The 22,281-nt window shown below is 32.6% G+C and overlaps 3 protein-coding genes across 6 annotated transcripts; 1 reads left to right on the top strand and 2 right to left on the bottom strand.

Annotated features, from left to right (window-relative positions):
• Positions 1-3,314: 3,314 nt before the first annotated feature.
• LOC115700646 (glycine-rich RNA-binding protein 4, mitochondrial) lies at positions 3,315-4,477 on the bottom strand. Its single transcript, XM_030628265.2, has 4 exons — positions 4,254-4,477; positions 4,100-4,168; positions 3,647-3,753; positions 3,315-3,570 (listed from the first exon to the last, which is right to left on the bottom strand). Exons 1-4 carry the CDS (start codon positions 4,399-4,401, stop codon positions 3,457-3,459), a joined length of 438 nt encoding a protein of 145 aa, XP_030484125.1. The 5' UTR covers positions 4,402-4,477; the 3' UTR covers positions 3,315-3,456.
• A 1,923-nt stretch (positions 4,478-6,400) lies between these two features.
• On the top strand, positions 6,401-8,411 carry LOC115700849 (uncharacterized). 4 transcript variants are annotated; one of them, XM_061102933.1, is made up of 4 exons: positions 6,437-6,690; positions 7,530-7,599; positions 7,692-7,899; positions 7,989-8,411. In XM_061102933.1, the coding sequence occupies exons 3-4, from the start codon at positions 7,708-7,710 to the stop codon at positions 8,136-8,138; spliced, it is 342 nt and encodes a 113-aa protein (XP_060958916.1). In that variant the 5' UTR covers positions 6,437-6,690; positions 7,530-7,599; positions 7,692-7,707; the 3' UTR covers positions 8,139-8,411. The 4 variants fall into 4 exon arrangements, with proteins under 4 accessions (XP_030484374.1, XP_060958916.1, XP_060958915.1 ...); XM_061102932.1 differs by lacking the exon at positions 7,530-7,599 and adding an exon at positions 6,776-6,797 and having other exon boundaries at positions 6,461-6,690; XM_061102934.1 differs by lacking the exon at positions 6,437-6,690 and adding an exon at positions 6,770-6,797.
• An 18-nt stretch (positions 8,412-8,429) lies between these two features.
• On the bottom strand, positions 8,430-11,592 carry LOC115700848 (protein NRT1/ PTR FAMILY 6.4). Its single transcript, XM_030628512.2, has 5 exons — positions 11,054-11,592; positions 10,839-10,959; positions 10,521-10,738; positions 9,894-10,441; positions 8,430-9,534 (listed from the first exon to the last, which is right to left on the bottom strand). The coding sequence occupies exons 1-5, from the start codon at positions 11,054-11,056 to the stop codon at positions 8,655-8,657; spliced, it is 1,770 nt and encodes a 589-aa protein (XP_030484372.2). The 5' UTR covers positions 11,057-11,592; the 3' UTR covers positions 8,430-8,654.
• Between the last annotated feature and the right edge of the window lie 10,689 nt (positions 11,593-22,281).

Below are 22,281 nucleotides of genomic sequence, written 5' to 3'. Positions count from 1 at the left end.
ATAGGCTTTACCTTACTTGCTCAGGATGGTTTAGATCAAACATATTGGTGGCATGCCTTCTCATGTGCCACTTTTACAATAAACAAGTAACCTACACCCATTCTATCTAACATCAATCCTTTTAATTCTTTTTGGGCAGCAACCTTACTATACAATCTTAACACCCTTTGGTTGTGCTTGCTTCCTTCACTTGAGGTCTTATAACTTTCACAAAATGGATATGAGATCCCAACAATGCCTATTTTGGGGGTATTCCTCATACCATAAAGGTTACCTGTGTGAAAGCAGTCAAGGCAGGATTTGTATAGCACAAAATGTGGTGTTCAATGAATCATTTTACCCTGGAACTCACACTACTCAAGCCTCCTCTAATGGTTAGGTACACTCTCACCACAACACATTTACTTTGCCTACTGCTAGTTTCAATACCAACACTATTAATTCTAGTTTTGTTCATGTTGTGACTACTTCTACAACATCTGGGGCTATTGAGACAACCTCATCATCTCCACCACCCACTCCAACAGGATCTGCATCATTAAATATTACCCAACCTATTGTTGAACCACCTATACATCAGTCATTACCTCATGATACACAAAGACCTACAACACCACTAGCCCCACAAACCTCTCTAGACATCACACCAGACACCACCACAAAAGAACTACCCTCCACACAACATCCTAAACAAACTCATGTTAGTTCTCTAGTTTATCAAAACCCACATTACCCAGTACATCACACATGACTCATGTTATGAAGACAAGGTCCCAAAGTGGCATTACAAAGCCAAAAGCTTACCTTGCCACCAAACATCCACTACCTGAAGCTTTGATTCCCTCTGAACCTAAGTCTGTTCAAGCAAAACTAAAATATCCCAAGTGGTATGCATCTATGGATACATAAAACAAGGCTCTAAAGAAGGAAAAAACCTAGACCTTAGTACCAAGATCACTTGACATGCAAGTGATCAGTAACAAGTAGATTTTTAGGGTCAAACTTAATGCAGATGGGCACTTGACAGTTGTAAATCAAGGCTTGTTGCTAAAGGTTATTTGCAAATCCCGTGTATTGACTATGAAGAAACTTTCTCCCCTGTTGTCAAACCTATTACAGTAAGAACTGTTCTTTCCATAGCTGTTACAAACAATTGGATAGTAAAATAACTTGATGTGAGTAATGCTTTTCTCAATGGCATCTTGAATGAGGTAGTGTACATGCAACAACCACCAGGATTTGAAGATGCTCAACATCCAGATCATGTATGTTTGCTACATAAGGCCATTTATTGCTTGAAATAGCCTCTTAGAGCTTGAAATGAAAAGCTAAAGAATAGTCTATTTCAATGGGGTTTCTAAGCATCTAGGGCAGATACATCACTTTGCATTTATGGCTCAGGGTTGAATCTAATTGTCCTACTAGTGTATGTTGATGACATACTAGTAACTAGTCCAAATCAACACCTCATGTCTCAACTTATTGCTGACTTGAATCAACTTTTTTCACTAAAGGATCTTGGAGAGGTTCACTACTTTCTAGGAGTTGAGATTTTTAGGAATTCAATAGCAGTGTACCTATCTCAAGCAAAGTATATCACTGATCTTTTGGTCAAACTTAACATGAAAGGTGCTAAATATTGTCCAAATCCTAGCAGCTCCACCACAAAATTGAGCTTAAATGAAAGAGAGCCTTTTGAAGATCCTACATTGTATAGAAGCACTTTAGGTGCCTTACAATATCTAAGCTTGACCAAACTTGCATTCATTGTGAATAAGCTCATTCAATTTCTCAAAGCTCCTATAACATTGCCTTGGGAAGCCTACAAAAAATTCTTAAGGTATTTGAAAGGAACAGTTAATGAGGGAATGTTAATTAAACCTACTGCATGGGTCACTCTTGAGTGCTACTCGAATGTAAATTGGGCAAGTTGTGTTGATGATATGAGGAGCATAAGTGGTTATGTCGTGTTCTTAAATGGCAATTTAATTTCTTGATCTGCTAAGAAACAACAAGTGGTGGCTAGATTAAGTACAAAAAGTGAGTTTAGGGCTTTAGCTAATGCTGCAGCAGAGCTCAAATGAATTAGTTCTCTACTAAAGGAACTCCATATCCCCCTGTCCCAACCACCAATCATCTGGGTGAACAATCAAAATGTTGCAGCTCTTGCTGCAAATTCTGTCTTCCATGCTTGATCAAAACACATTGAAATTGATCTCCATTTTGTTAGATCAAATCATGGAAAATTAGCTTTCTGTCAGATATGTTCCTGCTTATGACCAAGTGGCTGATGATCTCGTAAAGTCTTTATCCACAAATTAGTTCTCATATCTCAAGTCCAAACTTCAAAATGGTTGTTACCCCTTTTCGTTTGAGGGGGGATGTTAACCATGAAGTTAGTTAGTAGTTAGTTTACAAGATAGTTAATTAGTTAACATTACCATTGTTAGTTAAGTGGTTAGTTTCTTGATTCTTTAATTCAACTTGTAGCTAGTTTTGACTATAAATAAAGAGCTTAAAGGAGTGAGATGGTGCTAATTGCATTTTTACTCCACTTGATTTTTCGTTTTGTTTTCTCTCTGTTTTCAAAGTGCTCTACACTAGTTTCTTACACTTGAGTGGATAGATACAATTTTTTAGAAAATAAGATATTGAATATTGGTGTCTGTAATTTTCAAAAATTAGGTATTTATTAGCAACAAAATAAACAAAATAGTTATTTATGCCGCAAATCGTTGTTGAAATTTTAATAACATTTGCATTTTTATTGTGCTACTGAAACTTAAATATATTGTTTGTTTATTTGACGATAGTATAAATCGTCCATATAGTATTGCACCGCACCACATTTTTGTAGTTTCAAACTCTTGCAATGCAGTCGAGGTTTAAGAAATTATAACAACCACATGCGATTTGGTTTCAAAAAATAGCCAAAACCCACACCGCCTACACCCCTACCAACCACCTCTCCTCAAAATCCAAAAACCTTAGTCCCTTTCGTTCCCCTCGATTAGTCGTCTTCCACCGTCTTTTTGCAACTTGCTATCACTAGACTGAGCAGTCACTTGCACAAGAAGAGAGGAAGAAAGATCATATTTAGATTTAGGGTATTAATTTGTTTATTTTATATTTTTATATTTTATTTATTTTATAATATTTAAATAATTAAAACTAATTAGACTTAATAAAAACTAACATGTCAAGTGTAAATAGTGCAGTTCTAGTTAGCATTTAACAATCAAAATTAACTAGAACCTCAAATTTACAAACAAAATGAAATAAAACGAGTACTGCCCAAAAAAAAAAAAAAAAAATAGAGAGTTAAGTGTGTAAAAATTGGAACATAAAGGAATTTGGCCAAGTATAATACATTTTGATCATCTTAGTTTTATGTATAAGAAATCATTACATTCTAGTTATCACACCTCAGAAATCTTTCCCTCCTGTAATGAGAATTCAAGCATCATTCCCAGCGCCATTAGCCATGTTGGAAAGGCGAGGAACTACAACAGGTCCGCCACGAGCTTTGTCAACAGCCACAGTTATCCTCAAAGGTCGACCCAGCAATGCCTGGAACAAAACATAGATCATGAGCATGGTTTCTTCAAACAATCAATACATGACAATTATATTAGAACATGCTTACCTTTCCATCCATGGCATCTTTTGCACTTAAGGCATCATCTTCCTTCAAATATTGAACAAATCCAAAGCCTCTAGACCTACCGGAGTCTTTGTCGTATATTATCTTCACTGAAATACAAATAGAAACATATACAATATAGAGAACATGTTATATTCAACCATATATTTCACACACAGGTCAATTGTTTTTTTTTCCCTCTGCCCCAATTAAACGTTTGGAAACTTTCTTCCCCAATTGGGATTAGACGAATTTTTTCATAAATCACTTTTAAGTTACAATGGCAAAAATCCAAGTACTTGAGCATGAACTAGTTCACTTGGTTTCAAATACCCCATAATTGAAACAACTTAAAAAGGTCTTACCCACCAGTCAGGCTTTTCGTCAAACACATTGATACATATAAAATAAAAAGAAAAAGAAAAACAATTGTCTCCATTACTAAATCTTTTATACCTTCAGTGACCTCTCCAAAGGAAGAGAAGGCGTCTGATAAGGACTTCTCGTCGACTGACCATGATAATCCTGCAAGACCCAAAAGCACCATTAACAGTTTAAGATAATATTGATCATAATCATCAAGGACGAGGTGGAAATAACGGAAATGAACCTCCAACAAAAAGTTTTCTATTTGAGGCATTAGAGGAGGAAGATGGTGGTGAACAGTATCTCCTCCAAAGAAAAACCGGACTTCGGAGTATTGGGACCGTCGTTGATGGAGCTCTTCTACACACAAAACTCATCAAGGTGTTGCTCATACTGAGCCTTACTACGTTTACGTTACGTCTAGTAGCTTTAAACTTAGTATTTGCTTTAACAAAGATACAATATCCGATCCAATTCAATCCGCACGATTCAATCCAATCCAATCCGCAAAATGCGGATATCCGCACTTGTGCGGATTGGATTGGATTGAAAAATCTAAAATCCGCACTTGTGCGGATTGAATGTTGTTTGACCTCAAAAAGTAACCGATTTAATCCAATCCGCACTTAATTATATATATTTTTAACAAATTATAATATATAATATATATTAATTAAAAAAAATATAAACTTCTAATTTCTTAATTTTTTTTAGTAATATATTGAGTTGGTGCATTTTATTTATTTTGTAACAAAAAACACAAGAAAAATAATTCTTATTCACATAGACACATACACATAAAGTTTAAATATATGTATACTAACTTATTTATTTTAATAATAGATACATATATATTTTAGTGTAAATCTAAAGATAAGTATACATATATTGATATATATGTATATTGGTTTAATTTGTATATAAATAGAGATGGAAATAGATTATTATTGGAGATTAAGAAACAATAGTTTTTTTTTTAATTTTTTTTCTATGAAATGTTAAATAATTTATTATTAAAAAAATAACCGATCCAAAATAACCGATCCAATCCACACTATTGCGGATTGGATTGGATTGGATTTAAACTCTTATGCGGATCAGATTGGATCCAAAATATAAAATCCGCACTTAGTGCTGATTGGATGTTGTTTGGCCAAAAAAGTGCGGATTTGATCGGATGAACACCCCTAATACACACCCATCTATTTTAAACTTAGTATTTATTATTGTAAAACATTAAGGTGTCGTTTAGTAACTAATCAGTTTTCTATTTTTAAAATTTAAAAAGTGAAAATATTTTTCAAAAACATGTTCTATTTTTATTTTTTAATTTTTTAATTAACAATTTAAATTTAAAAACAAAAAAAAAAATCATTTTCAATATTTTTTAAACAGTTTTTTTTTTTCTTAATCAATATCTTTGACTTCGATCATGACCCGGACCCAAATGCCCTACGGCTCTGGCGCTGAACCCAGCTTTTGACTTGAACCCAAATCCGACCCCGGACTTAGACCCGACGTAGATAAAATCAAAAAATGAAAAATGAAAATGAACTTTACAGAACACACTTTTGTTTTCTGTTTTTAAAATTGAAAAATAAAAGTGGTTACTGAACGCATTTTTGTTTTCAAAAGCAAAAATTTTACTTTCATTTTGTGATTAAAAAATTAGAAAACAAAAGTGTTACCAAACGGCACCTAAATTTAATATTTATTTATAACTAAAAGTTAAACTTAAGTATTTATATCATAAAATATATTTTTTTAAAGTTATTTAATAGCTTAGTGTTGATAATTATTTTTAAAATAGTATCTTTCTGAAAATTCGGTTAATTGTTTAAATATTTTTTATTGCTTGAATTTTTCGACCTGACAATTTAAAAATGGAATTATTTCACAAAAATATTAAAATAAAAAAAAATTACAAAAATACGGTTTCACGAAATTTTAAACATTTTTATGATTTTTTTAATTTTATTTATAGAAAATACGGTCTTTTTATATTGTAATCTTGTTCATTTGTTGTTAATTTTTTGTTATCTGTATGTTATTTTTTGTTGTTATTTTCATGTTATTTTCATGTTACTTTTATGTAGTTTTTTTGTTGATTTTATGTTATTTTCGTGTTATTTTTTAAAAAACTGTAAAAATATAAAAAAAAATTCTTTCAACGTAAAAATATAAATATTTTACAAAAAAAAATAATAACTTATCTAATTATTCCTTTAAAAAATTTGGATCTATATTGGAAGCCATTTTATAAAAAATAATCAAAATTAGATTGGGAAAAAATCATTTTCCCACTGAAACCATCACCTATTTTTGGTTTTGGTCCTTTGCATGTAGGGAAAAAAATATAACATGTAAGAATTTGGGTTTTTTTTAGACAAATATAAATGAAAGAGAGTATTTTTGAAAGAAATATGAATAAGTGTGGTATTGTCGCAAACAATAAATCTTCTCTCACTTGAGTCGCACATTTCCCTTCTTAACTCTCCATCGCAAATACTCAAACCAAGGGCCAGAGAAGATAGAGGGACACCCACTCCAGCCGCCACACCCACACCCTCTCTGTCTCTCACTCTCTCCGCCGGACCACTTCTCATCCACCAGCCTCCGCCGTATCTCCGGTTCCCACTCCCTACTTTCTCGTTCAGTCACATCAAAATCGAAGTGAGCTGGTATTTTCTTTGATCTTAATCCCTTCTTTCGTTGCTAAATTTCTAAGTGCTTAATCGGCTAACGATTTTGGTGATGACACTTCAGTCCAGTCAGAAGCTTTGTTTCGGTACTTTTCTTGGATATGATACCTTAATTTATTTGATCTGTATTGCGTGTGCTGAACTGCTGATAAATTCTTACGATTAAGTTTTTAATATTTTGTTGCGTGCTGATCTGAGAATCATATGATATTATTTTTGTGCTGTGTGGTGTGAATATGTATATTATTTTTCTTTGATAACATTAAAAATTGATTCTTACTAGTTCTAAACCCCCATTGCCTCCAAAGTTCAAAAGAAAAACTAGGGTACAGTCTGAAGTTTGGGAACATTTTACAAGAAATAAGGATGATTCAACTGACGGGAAGGTTGTATGTTTTGACTGTTAGGGTTATGCTGGTTAGTAGGAAAAATTGTATTATTACTTCTTAGAACCATTGAACCCATTTTCGGAAATATCTATTTAGATTGGAGGCGTTAGAAGCACAAAAGAATGGGAATGAGAATGTGGATGGTAGTGGTATTTTTTCTGTGGTATACAGTTTTTTTTGGCATATTAGCTTTTATGTGTGCAAAGATGATTGTTATTAATGAGTTGATTATTGGATTTGTGGAGAAAGAGGATTTTTCAAATTATCATGTAGCGTTGCATCCCCCAAAATTTTTTCTTTCACGCATTACCATTGTTAGGGATATCACGAATCTCTACAATGGGGTTATTTTTTGCTTTCGCTATAAGTTCACAAAGATTCCCTCACCAGTCACCGTTGACACATGAACTTCCATTATGTTTGTCATAGGGTTGTCAGCAATAGAACATTACATTTCCGAGTTATAAATTCTGGTTTCTTGTGATATCTTTTGTTTTGGGTTAGTTCACTACACTTTTCCGTGCTTCATTTGACGATTGAATTTACAAATGTGAGAGTGTTATTGCTTAGGCATCATTTTGGTATGTGTAGGTTTCAAAGTACAAACATGAATGCCTTCAAGGCTTTCAAAGCAGCTGTCCCAATTGAATGGAGTCCTAATCTTTACATCACCCTGGTGAGAGGTATCCCAGGAACTAGGAGACTTCACAGGCGTACTTTAGAGGCATTACGTCTTGGCAAGTGCAACCGAACTGTCATGCGATGGAACACTCCTACTGTCAGGGGAATGCTTCAACAGGTTTTCCATTAGCTTCCAATTCCTTTGCTTAAATTTCTTCACCAGGGTTTGATTTCTTACGTTTGGCATGTCTGTATATACTACTGCAGGTAAAAAGATTAGTTGTTATTGAGACGGAAGAGATGTACAAGGCCCGGAAACAAAATCTGGCAAACCACCGAGCTTTGCGGCCCCCATTGGTCATAAGTCATCTACCTCCTGCAAGTAGTCTTCCTCCTTCTGCAAGTAGTTCTTCCTAAGGTCAGGTCTCAGTTTTTAGGTGTGAGTTTATTGTCCAAGAAGACAATCTTCCTGTAGTGCAATTTCTTTGTACTGCCAATTTCCATCTGGTTCGTATACTATATTTGGCATAAGTAGGAAATTTGTTGCCGTCTTAAATAGGTGTACTCGGAGTAATAAAATTTTGCTCCCGAGAAGTGAAATGCAATTGGGCACATCTATTTACCTTTATATTTATAGATACTTTCATATCTGGTTTTCTTTTATGAATGCCTTAGTGTGGTTGGTTTTCATGTGCATCGTGAACAGTATTTAATTATGAATTACTAATCTCATTATCACATTGTAACTTAATCACACATTGTCTAATAACGGATACAAACAAGAAGAATGAATCAATACTATATGACATGGCTCTCTTCTATTTTCCTTTTTTTTTTCTCCTCTGGGGTAAGAAAATACCACATCTCAAGGGATTAATGACTTAACATAACATCATATATCAAGAGTGATATTTTCGGGCCCCTCCATTGCATCTATGGTATTTCCTCATCCAACTTGTCTGATGTTACGTCATTTGAGGTCTTAAGCTCTTTTTCCCCGCTGTCATTAAGGCCAATGAAATGCATATCTTTGTACTGATGTCTTGATGCGAAGACTAGGAAAACTCCAAAATTGATCAATCCCAGAACTGCAAGGAGCCAATAGAAGTTATCTAACATTCCCTTGTTCAAGTTGCTTCTGAGCCAACTTTTCTTGGTCACTTTATCCACTATTGAAACCAACAAACTGCTGACAAAGAACCCCATGGAGAGTGAACTGAGGAACAGTCCTGTGCTCATGGACTTCATCTTCTCCGGTGCTTCTCTGATGAAAAACTCCAGTTGCCCAACGTAAGCAAAAGCTTCTCCGGCCCCTACGAGAAAGAACTGAGGGACTAGCCAGAAAGCACTGATCATAGTTTTGTTGTGAACGGCTTGTTCCCTTCGTTGTTTTTCAATTATTCCAGCAGCAACCATAGCAACCATTGAGAAGACGAGTCCAATCCCAACCCTCTGGAGGCTAGTGATTCCCATGGGGTTGTGAGTGAGTTTCCGAACTATGGGGACGAATAATTTTTCGTTTAGGGAAGTAAAGAGGAGAATGGATATGAATAGAAAAGTAGAGAAAGAGCCTGAAGGGATAACAAAATTCCCAACATTTCGTTTCATGAAGGTAGCTTGCTCAATGGTGAAAGTAGTCATTTGGGAATAGATTGTCCAAAAGAGGATGCAAGTTGACCATATGGGGATGAGCTTAAGAACCATTTTTACCTCTTCAACTTCAGTAACCGTCGATACTATCCAATGATTGTTTTTGTTTTCATCACTGGCATTGAAATTATCCTTTTCTACAATTGCAGCTTTGTCCAGACACCTACATATTAATTTAAGGAAAAAAAAAAGAAAACAAATTATCAGTGCCCATGAAAGAGTGAACGAAATAATTGAGCCGTAAAAAAATTGACCATGTGCTAATGTTAAGTTGATTGAGAGTGCATTATAAATTGATTAAAAATGACGTAATTATGCTCCTTTCTTAAAAATCTTAGCATGGCCTTTCTTTAACTTGTTTTTACCACATGAAAATTAATTGAAGCAAATATGCATAATCATCCACATGTATATATGAGTTGACAATGCAGAACTGAAAGCATACTAGCTAATTTTAACTCAATCCTGAATATATGAATATGGGGTCATATTTTCATTGGAAAAAAACATATGAATACTTACTTCAACTTCTCTGTGTATGGTACTGTAGCTTCTGAGTACTTGTTCAAAAGGCTTGGATGAGAAGGAAAAGGATGGCTCCTCTTCTTCCAGGCCAATAATATCACCCTCCATATGACTGTTAAAGGGCTCCCTTTAGGTTTCTTAAACCGATAAAATGGTGTCCCACATAGCAAAATAATAACCGCTATTATCATTGTCCCTGCTGATATCCCATAGCCCCATCCTCTTCCAACATTATCTTGAATATAAACCAGAACAATTACAGCAAACAAGGACCCTAAACTTATCCCAAAATAGAATCTGTTGAAGAAGAAAACCATGGCCTTCTCCTCCTTGGGGTCTGAAATATCAAATTGATCTGACCCGAAACCCGAAACGTTTGATTTTATTCCACCTCCACCAAGTGCTATAGTGTACAAAGCAGCATAGAGCAACGCAAGTTGGTTTCCATTTGCCTCAATACACTGATGATGGAAATTTCTGAAGTCATCGCAATGAGGAGGTCTCATGCTGGGAATGATTGTTGCCAGAGTTAACATAACAACCCCCTATTGATTTAAATAACATGATTAGTTTCTCATAATATGTTTAAGAAAACAACTGCTATTCTTGGCTCGAAAGACTTACAATAGCAGTTATGGTTGCTGAGATTGCAACGGTCAGGTACCGACCGAACTTAGCATCAGCTAAGAAACCTCCAAGAAGGCCAAGGAGATTGAGTGTTCCCATGAAGTTAGTGACTATTGTTGCAGACTTTGCTGATGGAATATGCAAGTACTGAACCAAGTAAGTCACAAGATTCATTGAAATTCCCATAACACATATCCTCTCAGAGAGCTCTACCCCTGCAGAGCCATAGTAATCAAGAAACATAACATTAGTTTATGAGCATTAACAACCAAAGAGTTTCAAAGCTTTTATAAGTACTCAAGCTTGTTGAAGTACCTAAGCCAAGCCCTGCAGCAAGCCACCCCCCGGTCTTGGACTTATCAGCCAGATTCCCTCGATAATCGTACACAGTCCTATCACTTCCACCATCTTTCTCACCATGAGATGAAACCAGAACCTGTCAAAACGATCAAGAGAAGGAAATTTGAAAAAGAAGGAAAAAAAAAACTAAGTCAAAACAAGATAGCAAGTATATATTTGAAGTAACTTACCATGTTGTTGAGAGAAGGGGAAGAGTGAGTCTACTCTACTCTAGCTGATTAGCTAGCCAAATGGGCTGTAAAGAGTAATTTGTGGCAAAGAAAAATGCAGACAAGGCTAATGGAGGTTGAGATGTGAATGAGAGTTGGAAAGTTTTTATATAAGAGCTAAAAGTTATCAGCTAAACATGCACAGGCATAGCCCTCCACAACTAATTCTAGTGGTGGGGATTAATAAAGGGTAAAAGTAAACAACTGATGATAGATTTTCAATTCAAGTCGTGGGAGTTTTTGGATTGGCAACACACTTTATGTGGTTTCTATGCCTAGTAACTGTAACAATCGAACAGGTTTTGAGAAAGACAATAAAGCTTTCCAAATTTGATTCCTCTCTCTTCAATTATTTTTATTAACTATATAACATACGACACTTGGACACAAAGTTATGCCATGTGAAACTGATTATATAGCTCCTCTTTGCGGAAATTTGTACAGTATTATGGATAATGAGAAGAGTGAAGCTTCCTTTAAATCACAAGGACACGTTTGGATGTTCATTATGGCAAATCAAACAGCTATTTATAATAGTGTCTTGGTGTGGAATGTGGGGTCATTGCTCTATAGATAACACAAACTTTTGGGAATATCCCAATTATACATGTATTATGGCATAGATATATCATATAAATTTTTTCTAGTTATGATATTTTTCCTTTTCTCCACTTCGAATTGAAATTTTCATGAAAGATTCTTATTTGGAATCTGGATTAGGTAATGGGGGATTTAAGCTCTTTATGCCTAATTTGCTGGTACATGTCTATTGATGAAAATATCTTATGTACTATTCCAATCTTCATGGCACTAAAATCTGTCACATATCCACCGGACAAAACATACTGTGATAGATAGAAAGTAAATATATATTTTTTTATTTCTTCTTTACAGACCATATAATGGCATCTTAAGGATCTTTTTTATTCTACCTCCTATGGGCAGTTTATTTTTTTTTTATCTATTTTTTTGACTAGGTAATGTTAATATACTCATCAATGATTGATGGGTCAAACTGGGGTACCACTACTACACTACACTTTGTTTCTGAACAATGATTGATAATATTGGTCGGTTCGATCAATATTTATCTTGAAGATCAAAAGTGCATCAAAATTCAGAGTCACATAGTTATCACTTTACAGTTTAGATATAAGAAATCTCTAGAAAGTTTTGGCCATTATTGAAACAGAGACGTACTTCTTTGTTGTTATGAAGTAGCAACCTAATAAACTTACCAAGAAGAAGGATAAATTTAAATGATAATTTGGTATACTTCTTTGAAGGGGTTGTGAATATTTCCAAAAATAAGATGGTTAAGGCTTTGTTTGGAAGGTTGATTAACAAAGTTTGGCCTTTGGGGAAAATCAATGGGTGCTTAGTTCAACCAATTAATAGGAGAATTAATAGGCCATGTTGCATGGTTTTACAAACATAAATAATAATAGCCACACAAATACTACTACTACTACTGCATGAGAAAAAGTGGTCCAAAATGAAGGAGTTATTGTTTGATTCTTGTGAACCTGAAACAAAAATTAAAGAAAAAAACAAATTATAAGAATAGAGAAGGTGCCAATAGGTGGCAAGTAGTAGGACCTATAAGGCCAAAGGAGAGAAAGACGTGAAAGAAAGAAGTCATCTTTATCATTTTTGGATCTTTTCAACCTATAAATTATAAAGACGCCTCTAATCAATTTTCAATTTCACAATCAAATTCTGCTGGGTACTAGGGACAAAACGGAAGATGTGGTGGTAATGCTTTTTAGGTATGGTGATATGATTTTCTTTTAGCCTGCTTTGAAAAAAAAAATGATGATAACAACATGGCTATATAGACTATAGTGTATGTTCATATATAAAAATATGAAAAAAATCACACCCATTTTATTTCTATGTATTTGAGAGCCATATATATATGATTGTATGGCATATTAGAACAATATGTAAAAGTAACAAATGACTTTCTCATAATCTTTACATGCCCAGCAAAAAATATTATCTTTACATAGAGATAGTTTGATGAAGATTTCATGTTGGTTGCCTAGAGACACTTCATTGGATCAGGATAGCTGGGAGAGATTAAAAGTAAAAGGAAGTGATTTTGCAAAAAGATTTTTTAGATGTGAATTTTATAAAAGAAAGAAAAAAAAATATTTGATTTGTCTTTTGTTTTTATTTCATTCTCTTTCAAATAAATAAATAAATAATATTATCATTTCATAAGAGTGGAAGTGGTCCCATCTAACATTTATTTAGCTCAGTAAGGTCACTGTCTAAGGTTCAAACATATAAATTACAAAGTAAATAAATGTGGCAATGAACACAAAACCATGTTGGGAATACACATTACTTTCCTTAAAAGAATTACATACATAAGTTCTTAATATTGAGCAAATAATAATAATATATTATATATGGATTTATACAAATTTCAAATTTGTACCCTATATTCTGTACAAATAAGTGTTTGAATTCTGTATTTAAAAATTATTTTTTATATATCTTTTGTAAAAAAAAAAATGAATAGGCTATTGGACCTGATTTTCCTCAAACTAATTTTTACTATGACCGAAATATTTTGTCAAATTTAGAACTTCTTCAACACTTTCTTTTTCAAGATAGACATCTTAGATCTAATTATATCAAAAAATATTTTAACTAAAATTGGTCCAATGACCTATTTTAACCACAAAAATTAATTTAAATACACATAATTCAAACATAATAACGACCTAAAATATACCTATTATATGTTTTTATGAGGCAGTTCAATAATTGTGGAGAAAAAGTACTATACATATGATAATATTAAAATTTACTTGTATAGTATTTTATGAAAGATTTTGCTGTATTCATTTATTTATTTTGCCTAAACAAATATAATGGTATGATTAATTAAAAAAATTGAGATTTTGATCATATATGGGTGACCAGAGTAATGTTGTAAGCTTTACAGCTTAACACTAATCTGTTCTAACCAACATTCACGTTCTCAACAGTACTGAGCATGTTCTTGGATCCAACCCCGACATACAATCAGATTTATATTTCTTTGACAAATGTTAAAGGGCACCAATGGTGCTAGCGCCCTCTTATGTGTCAATATTTTATGTGTCAATACGCTATCGGTCCAACTAAGTATCGGTTCCCATATAATTTAATATAATATTATAGCTTTTAAAGAGTATCGCTAGCCAATCGCAACGCGACATGTCGAGAAGGTGGTAGGCACAGTGCCTAATAGCAATGCTCTATTCCTTTATATCCATTTCATTATCTTATCTGTAAACTTTCCTATAAATACAACCTTACTTAATTTGCTACAGCAGAACTTTTCAACTCAGTAATCTGCAACAACTATCGCAACTCTAATCAGGGCTGGCCCTAGGCATAGGCGGGCTAGGCCCGCGCCTAGGGCCCACACTTTCCGGGGGCCCGAAATAAAAAAAATTATTTAGGCTTTTATTTAAGTAAAACTTAAGTGTATTATAAGCAACAAATATTCATAGCTTAGTTGGTAGAGGTGGATAGCATAATGTCTAAGGTCATGGGTTCTAATCCCATAACACTCTTCTTTTGATTATTTTTTTATATATTTTTGAGGGCCCCAAAATTTACTTCGTCTTGGGCCCATATATTTTTAGGGCCGGCCCTGACTCTAATCGACACACGTACGTACGGCCGCGCCGAAGGAGGAACGACCGGTTCAGCCAAAACATTCTCACAACAGAATTTGCCAAACTAATGTTAACGTCAATGGAAGTGTAAAATTTTTGCAAACATATTAAGGTAGTTTTAAGATCGTTTAATTTGTGTGATTTTAAGATCGTTCGAATAATATGTTTGTTTTGCAATTTAATCTTTTAAGATTAATTCCCTAATAAAATTTTGAATCATAAAGTCCATTTTTACAATTATCTCTCCTCAAACTACACTATATACTGCAGCCGGTTTAAACCTTTGCAAATCGGTTCAATTTTTTGTTTTTTTTTTTTCATCGATTAGGAGAAACAATTTCCAAGATTAATTGTTGCCATTATATGCATGGTAAAACTCACACTTTATTGAATAATTTTAACATCTTCTATTCGATTACAGTTATTAGAAAGAGTATTGGTATCGTGTGAATGATAATATATAAGATGTATGTATTACTTACTTTATTTGACTCTCATTTGAGATTTTTTGGCCAACGTGTACAGCTTTTTTATTAGTGATGTTGGATCTTTGACATTTTTCAAAAAGTTTACAAAATTTTTGACGTTTACAGAGATAAATTTCTCGATTTGGTATTGCGGAATTCTTTTAAATATAATGTTCGATTGATTCAGTAATCTTAAATGTCGTTTATTATACCCACATCTGCAAAAAAAGTGAGGAGGGATATATTAGAAATAGTCTAACATTAATAATGTGTGGAATTCATAATATCAAATATAAGATGGATGAACTATTTATTTTATTACCAATTAATTTTAAGATTGAAATCCCAAACACCTCCATCTTAAAATCTAACAACTGTTAGGTAGCGTTTATTAGTGGCCGGAGGTAATGAAATGAAATAGAATGGAAATAAAACAATTTTTCATTTCATTCCTTTGTTTAATTGCATTTGAAAGTATTAGAAATGACATTTTAATAGAATGTTCTTTCCACTATTTTGATGGAATGACTATTTCATTTTAAAAAGGAAGGAAAGACCATTCTAATGTAACAAGAAAAAAATTTAATGAATTTTTATCAAATTTTTTTATGTATTTTAAATTTTATTCTGTTCCTATTCCTATTTTCATTTTCATTCTTATGTCTATATTTTTATTCCTCCCAATCAAATGTCATTTAGCAAATCTTTTTTGAATAACAATAACAGTAAGTATTCTTGTATATTTAAACTAAGAGCATTGCCACTATGCATGCCTAACACTACCATAAGTTAATACTTTGTGAATGATTGACCTTTTCTTTTTTTCTTAGAGGAGCCATCTTCATTCAACAAAACAAGGAACCTTATTACATAGGATATAATAAGACTACCATCATTGACATTAATCACAATACTATGATAATCCCTCCAATTAGCACATGCTTTAGAATTAAAAGCTAATTTGGCTAAAGAATCAGCCATTTACATTAGTACACCCCTTTAATTTGTTGTTGGAATAGTAGACATTGCAGGAATCAGATTCAATAATTAAGAGTAAGACTTTGTCACAACCCAATTCCTTTGCAAAGAGAAACTCCTTAACTTTAGTCTATATTAATTATTTAAATTAAAATACGTGAGATCTAATACAATTATACTTTTGTTATAATTACAGTCATTTCGAGCAAATCACTCATTCATTTCTTTTAGACAAAAAAAATTGTTTTCAAAAGGTAATTAATGGAATATAGAAATTTTATTAAAGAAATATAGATTTAATGTAGTAAAATAAATATGAAAGAAAAAAATAAAAACTTTATGGAACAAAAATAAAAATTATTAATTTTATCAGACTAATAATAATTAGGGTAAATTGCGCCATACGTACTTAATGTTTTAGATTTTATACACTTAAATACCTAATGTTTATTTTTGGAGACAAAAATACATAATGTTACAATTCTCTTGTTACTACCACTTCCATTAACTCATAAATATGGATATATATTAAACAAAAATAGAAAATTGACTAAATTAACATAAAATAGGAAAATAATTAATATTCCAACTAAATAAAAATTTATAAATAAATTCGTTTTTTTTTAATTCCCACATTACCCCCCTCATTCAAACCCCTCTCTCTTTCTCTCTCCGTTTCGCAAATCCCACACTTAAATTTCTGAGATTTCAAGTTCGGGTCCGATGGGCCCGATGCCCGTCCGATTGCACACAAAAACTACTTAATTTTTTGGGTTTTTAAGGTCAGGTCCGATGGACCCATCAGACGGGCATCGGGCCCATCGGACCCGACCTTAAAAACCCAAAAATTAAGTGTTTTGTGTGGTATCGGACGGGCATCGGGCCCCATCGGACCCGACCCCTTAAAAACCCAAAAATTAAGTGTTTTGTGTGCCATCGGACGGGCATCGGGCCCCATCGGACCCAACCCCTTAAGAACCCAGAAAAATTCGACATTCGACAAAAAACTCATACCATTTTCAACCCTATTAACTAACAGATCTCTTCCTAAATCTAACCATAACTAACAGATTTCACACAAAATTGTAACATATAATCTATTTCATGAATTTAAGCATCAAAAATTGAAGGAAAAATTGAGAAAAAAAAATTGAGGGTTGGGGCGGTCGGGTGTGGGCGGCCTGCGTGGATGGTGGGGGCGGTCGGGTGTGGGCGGCCGGCGTGGACGATGTGGGCAGTCTCCGTCAAAGTCCGGTGTGCGTGGTGACGGTCGGTGGGTTTCCTGCGATGGGGTTTCGGATGAAGAGGCAAAGAGGCAGAGAGAGTTTGAGGGAAGGAGAGAGAAAGGGTTTGAGTTTTTGAAAGGGGTATTTTTGGGGTTTGAAAAAGTGGTCATATGTTTTCAATGTAGAAAAGTATTAGTTTAGGGAAAAAATTATCCCGTAATGCATAGATAGAAATTCAAATTTTCCAAATGTAAAAATAACAAAAAAAAAAGAGTAATTTACGATATAAATACCTAAGTTTAACTTGCAGTTGTAAATAATACCTAAGTTTAATTTTTGGTAGTATTAATACCTAAGTTATAATTTTAGAACTTTTGTAGGTACCTGATTAATTAAATTGTCGCGTAGTAATCCCTGATTGATCCAAGTCATTAAATTTTTATTATTTAAAAAAAAAATAGTTCAAATATACAAATAAGAAAATGATATCTGGATTTAATGTATTAACGATTAAGTACTTACAGAGTTTCAAAAATATAAGTTAGGTATTTATTTACAATTGGAAGTTAAAGTTAAGTATTTATGTCACAAATTACTTAAAAATAAATAAATATTTTTATAAAAACCAATTAGTTAAATTAGAGACAAATTCATAAGGAACGGGCTCTACTTTGATGTATGTACTGTTAAGCAAAAAATTTTCATTTAGAATATTAAAAAATAAATGCAAAACACAATTTCACCTATGCCAAAATTATAGCATAAGAGTTTATTAATTTAAGTTCGACCCATCCAAGATTATAAAAATAATCTCTTAATTACAATCCTTTTATTTAAAGGAAATACCCTTTGATTCCAATTACAATGACATTAAATAATTAAAATAAATTTGGGAAATTTGAGGTAAATTTGGAATTGCAGCTGAACTCAGACCATTTAATTAGCTGAGCTGCCTACATACTTTCTTTGTGAAGGATCAAGCCACTTGTAGTTCAGAATGCAGTATTTTATAATTTGAATAAAGAATTCCGGTATATGACCGCTTTCAGGAATTCTTTGCTATTTGAAAATTTAGAAAAAATTCCTTGGTGTATGACCTTTAAGGGAATTTTAGGATTTGTATTTTGATACCATTTGTGCGGTATCGGCGACTGCACTTAGTCTTAGCAACTAAGTTGCCTACGTATCCTTTTATAGGAATCAAGTCAAACGTAGTTCCGAACTTTAATTTTTATGAGGTGAATGACCTCTTTAATATTCCAAGATTAATTTTAGTGAGCTCATTTGGAATTTCGTGCCATTTTGTATGGATTTAGAAATTTACCACTTTTTGGTGATAAATTTAAGTTTGGAGATCTTTTTATTATCTTTTATAAACTTTAGAATTTTACCACTTTTTTTGTGATGAAATTCAGTTTTGCAATCTTTTTATTATTTTTAGAAATAAAAAGATAATTTGACTGATATTTAATTATTTATTCCAAAATTTAAGGAATAATAATTTATCTTTTATCAGATACTATCTTAAATTTAAATTTAAATTGGTCAATTTAAGATAATATCTTATTTTATAATTCAATTCTTACTTAACATTGAATTATACCATTGAAACATAATATATATAGTACGCGGTTTAATTTTCTGTACTGTGGACAGGTATATACATATTATATATATACTAGGTGATTGTTACGTGCCAAGCCACGTAGTGTTAGTTTTATTTAATATTTTAGTTTTTTATTTTAATTAATAATTAAAATAGTATAATTATTTGAACGATTTGTTTTATAAAAATAAAATATGTGTAAGTATATTTAGTAAGTAAAACATAATTGTGTTATAATAATGTATGTTATTAATAGTAAAATGTACATTAATCTTCTAATTGAAAAAAGTTCTATTATCTCATTTCATATCTAATAATAGCTACACAACTATATATTTATAGACTTTCACATTCTTTGCAAATTACTAATAAGCACCAATAATATTTTCATATTCTAATATTTTTCAACCTTCTCCTCTTGGTGGTAAAATTAAAAATAAAACTAAATATAAGGACAAACATATAAGGTAAATACTAATTACAGCCCATTTCATCTTTTTTTTTTATTATTTTTTTAAGCCCAAGCCCAAAAATCTCTAAGCCAACACAATCAATCTTCTTTTATATTATCTTTTCTAGATATTTTATTTATATTTTTCTTTTTTAAAAAATAAATAAAAAAATTATTAATATTCTCCCAAGATAGGTTTGTTAGAGAGATATGTGGCTAACATGATTTTTTTAATTTAAAAAGAGATTATTAATATTTAAAAGATTGTTTATTTAAAAGATTGTTTAATTTTTTGGGTTTAATTATTGGGTTTATTTTTTAAGGGGAGATCAAACCTAATCGTTAAATTTAACAGAATATTCTTTTATTTTTAAGTATATTCTGTTAAACCAAGAATGTTAAACCAAGAAATGCCGTTAGATAGGCACTTTTAATATATAAAGATATATATAAAATATTATTTTACAGTGTTTTCTGTCAAGCACGTATATATATATATTTGGACTTAGGAATACATTACATTGACTTTTTCTTTTTTTTCCTCTGACAGTCGTACACGCATGTAATTCATAAAGCCCCCTTTTTTTTTATTTCATCAATATAATACTAACAAATTATAGATACATACATATATCTGCATATATTCAATACCCAACAAAATTTCAGTGAAATTTTGATCTTCGATACTTTTTGGTTCATTCACAAATAACTCATATACATGTATATATATATATATTACATGTTTATATGTATTCCTATACCAATCTCACACTTATATGCATGCTATATGTACTAATTTTATAACTTGACCAGATTTTTGTACGTACATATATATATTATTTTGCAAATTAATTCAATCTCATTTTTTTTAGGTTCTTTTAATCACCCTTAAATTCACAACTGCGCGGGATTCTTTAACCACACAAAATTTTTTGACTGGTCTAAAGTACCAGTAAGGTATTTAACTTTTTCAATCAAAATATATTTTATTGCAAATAATTTTGATAATGACTTTATGACTGAGATCATCCATTTTTTTTTTTATGGAATGAGGGCATTCCATGAATGAGGGCATCCAATTTTTTGGTAGAATGAGGGCATTCCATGGATGAGGGCATCCAATTTTTGTGGAATGAGGGCATTCCATGGATGAGGGCATCCAATTTTTTGTGGAATGAGGGCATTCCATGAATGAGGGCATCCAATTTTTTGTGAAATGAGGGCATTCCATGGATGAGGGCATCCAATTTTTTGTGGAATGAGGGCATTCCATGGATGAGGGCATCCAATTTCATTTATGGAATGAGGGCATTCCATAAATGAAGAAAGAAATAAAAAAAAGAACAAGAGAGGAGCAAGATAAACATCAAAAGAAAAAAAAAAGAAATAGGAATGAGTTCATTCCATGAATACTTACCCTTGAAGCTTTCTTGATTGTTGCCAAAAAAAGTATCGTTTATATTTTTGTCTCTGTGTTTCTTTTCTCTCTTTCTCAGACTTTTTTTTTTAAAGTGTCGATCCTTTTTTCTGTTCTCAACTTCTCCTATTTATAGACCCTATTTTTTCCAATAAAATTATTATTTTTTTTATAAAGGATGAGTAAAAGTAGGGGAGTGGGGAGTTGAGATCCTATTTTCTCTCTATTTGACTGATATTTATTTTTTATTATTATTATTATTTTAAAAACCAATAATGAAATAATAATAAATTTATTTATTCCTCTTTTTTTTTTATCGTTCAACAGATGCCCCCTCAAGCAAGTGCGTGTCATTTATGTACACACATCTTGCTTGAGAATTTTGTATTTTATTTTGTCTGACCTACTTTTTTTTGTGCAGTATGTCTAATTTTAGGGGACTTGGCTCTCAAAGAGCTCCGAACAATTTAGGAAGAGAAATAGAGATTGGACCATCTTATCGACGCTCCATTTCATTGAATGAAGTAAAAGCCTCCAATGATCATCAAGATCCTGTTTCTTTGTGTAAGATTGAAGATGTAATCTCGGGTGACTTACAATATAATTCTTCGCTTGATGTTAATGTTGTCCAGCACAATCGAGGCTTCGGTCCCAATTTCCAAGCTAAAGTTCTTGGGGATATTGACAATAAACAGGATGCTGATATGGATTACCAAGTCACTGTGGACTTTTATCCAAGCCTTCATCGTGTTTTAGCAGAGAAAAAGGCCAATAATAATTTTTTCTTTCATGGACATGCTGTATTTGCGACATATCTTATTGAATGGACAGACCTTATTTTGCGCACAAATCGAGATACTTTGAATCATGCTGGAATTTATGGAGCTGTTTATATATCAAGATATCCATTCAACTATGAGAGATCTGTATGGCGAGCTTTTTCTGAACTCTGGGGTCCTCTGTCTAACACATTTCATCATAGCAGCGGTGAGATGGGAATATCTCTGTATGATTTGAAGGTTATTGGAGGGTTACCTATTTTAGGAATTCCTTATGAAGAGTTTATACCTCTTAACAAAAAATTGGTTGGCGGCACTCCATATCATTCTACTACTGCAGAGCTTTTAAGGTTCCACACTCAAATTTATAACTATTTGAAGAGTGTCAAAGTTTGTGCCAAATCAAATGATATAAATGTATCTTGGGAGCAGTGGATAGAATTTTTCTATAGAGGGAAAAAGATGTTTCAAGGTGTGAGACAAAACTCGACTTGTGAGGCCATAGGAGAAGACGACCAAAGGAAAGGTAAATCAAAAGTTAATCTTCACTCTATTCCATTGAACATTTCAAAAGAGGGTAGTCTT

The sequence above is a fragment of the Cannabis sativa genome, chromosome 8, assembly GCF_029168945.1.
Source record: "Cannabis sativa cultivar Pink pepper isolate KNU-18-1 chromosome 8, ASM2916894v1, whole genome shotgun sequence".
NCBI classification, from domain to species: domain Eukaryota; kingdom Viridiplantae; phylum Streptophyta; class Magnoliopsida; order Rosales; family Cannabaceae; genus Cannabis; species Cannabis sativa.
The sequence above is the reverse complement of the archived record's forward strand: the minus strand, read 5'-3'. Positions and strand labels throughout refer to the sequence as shown.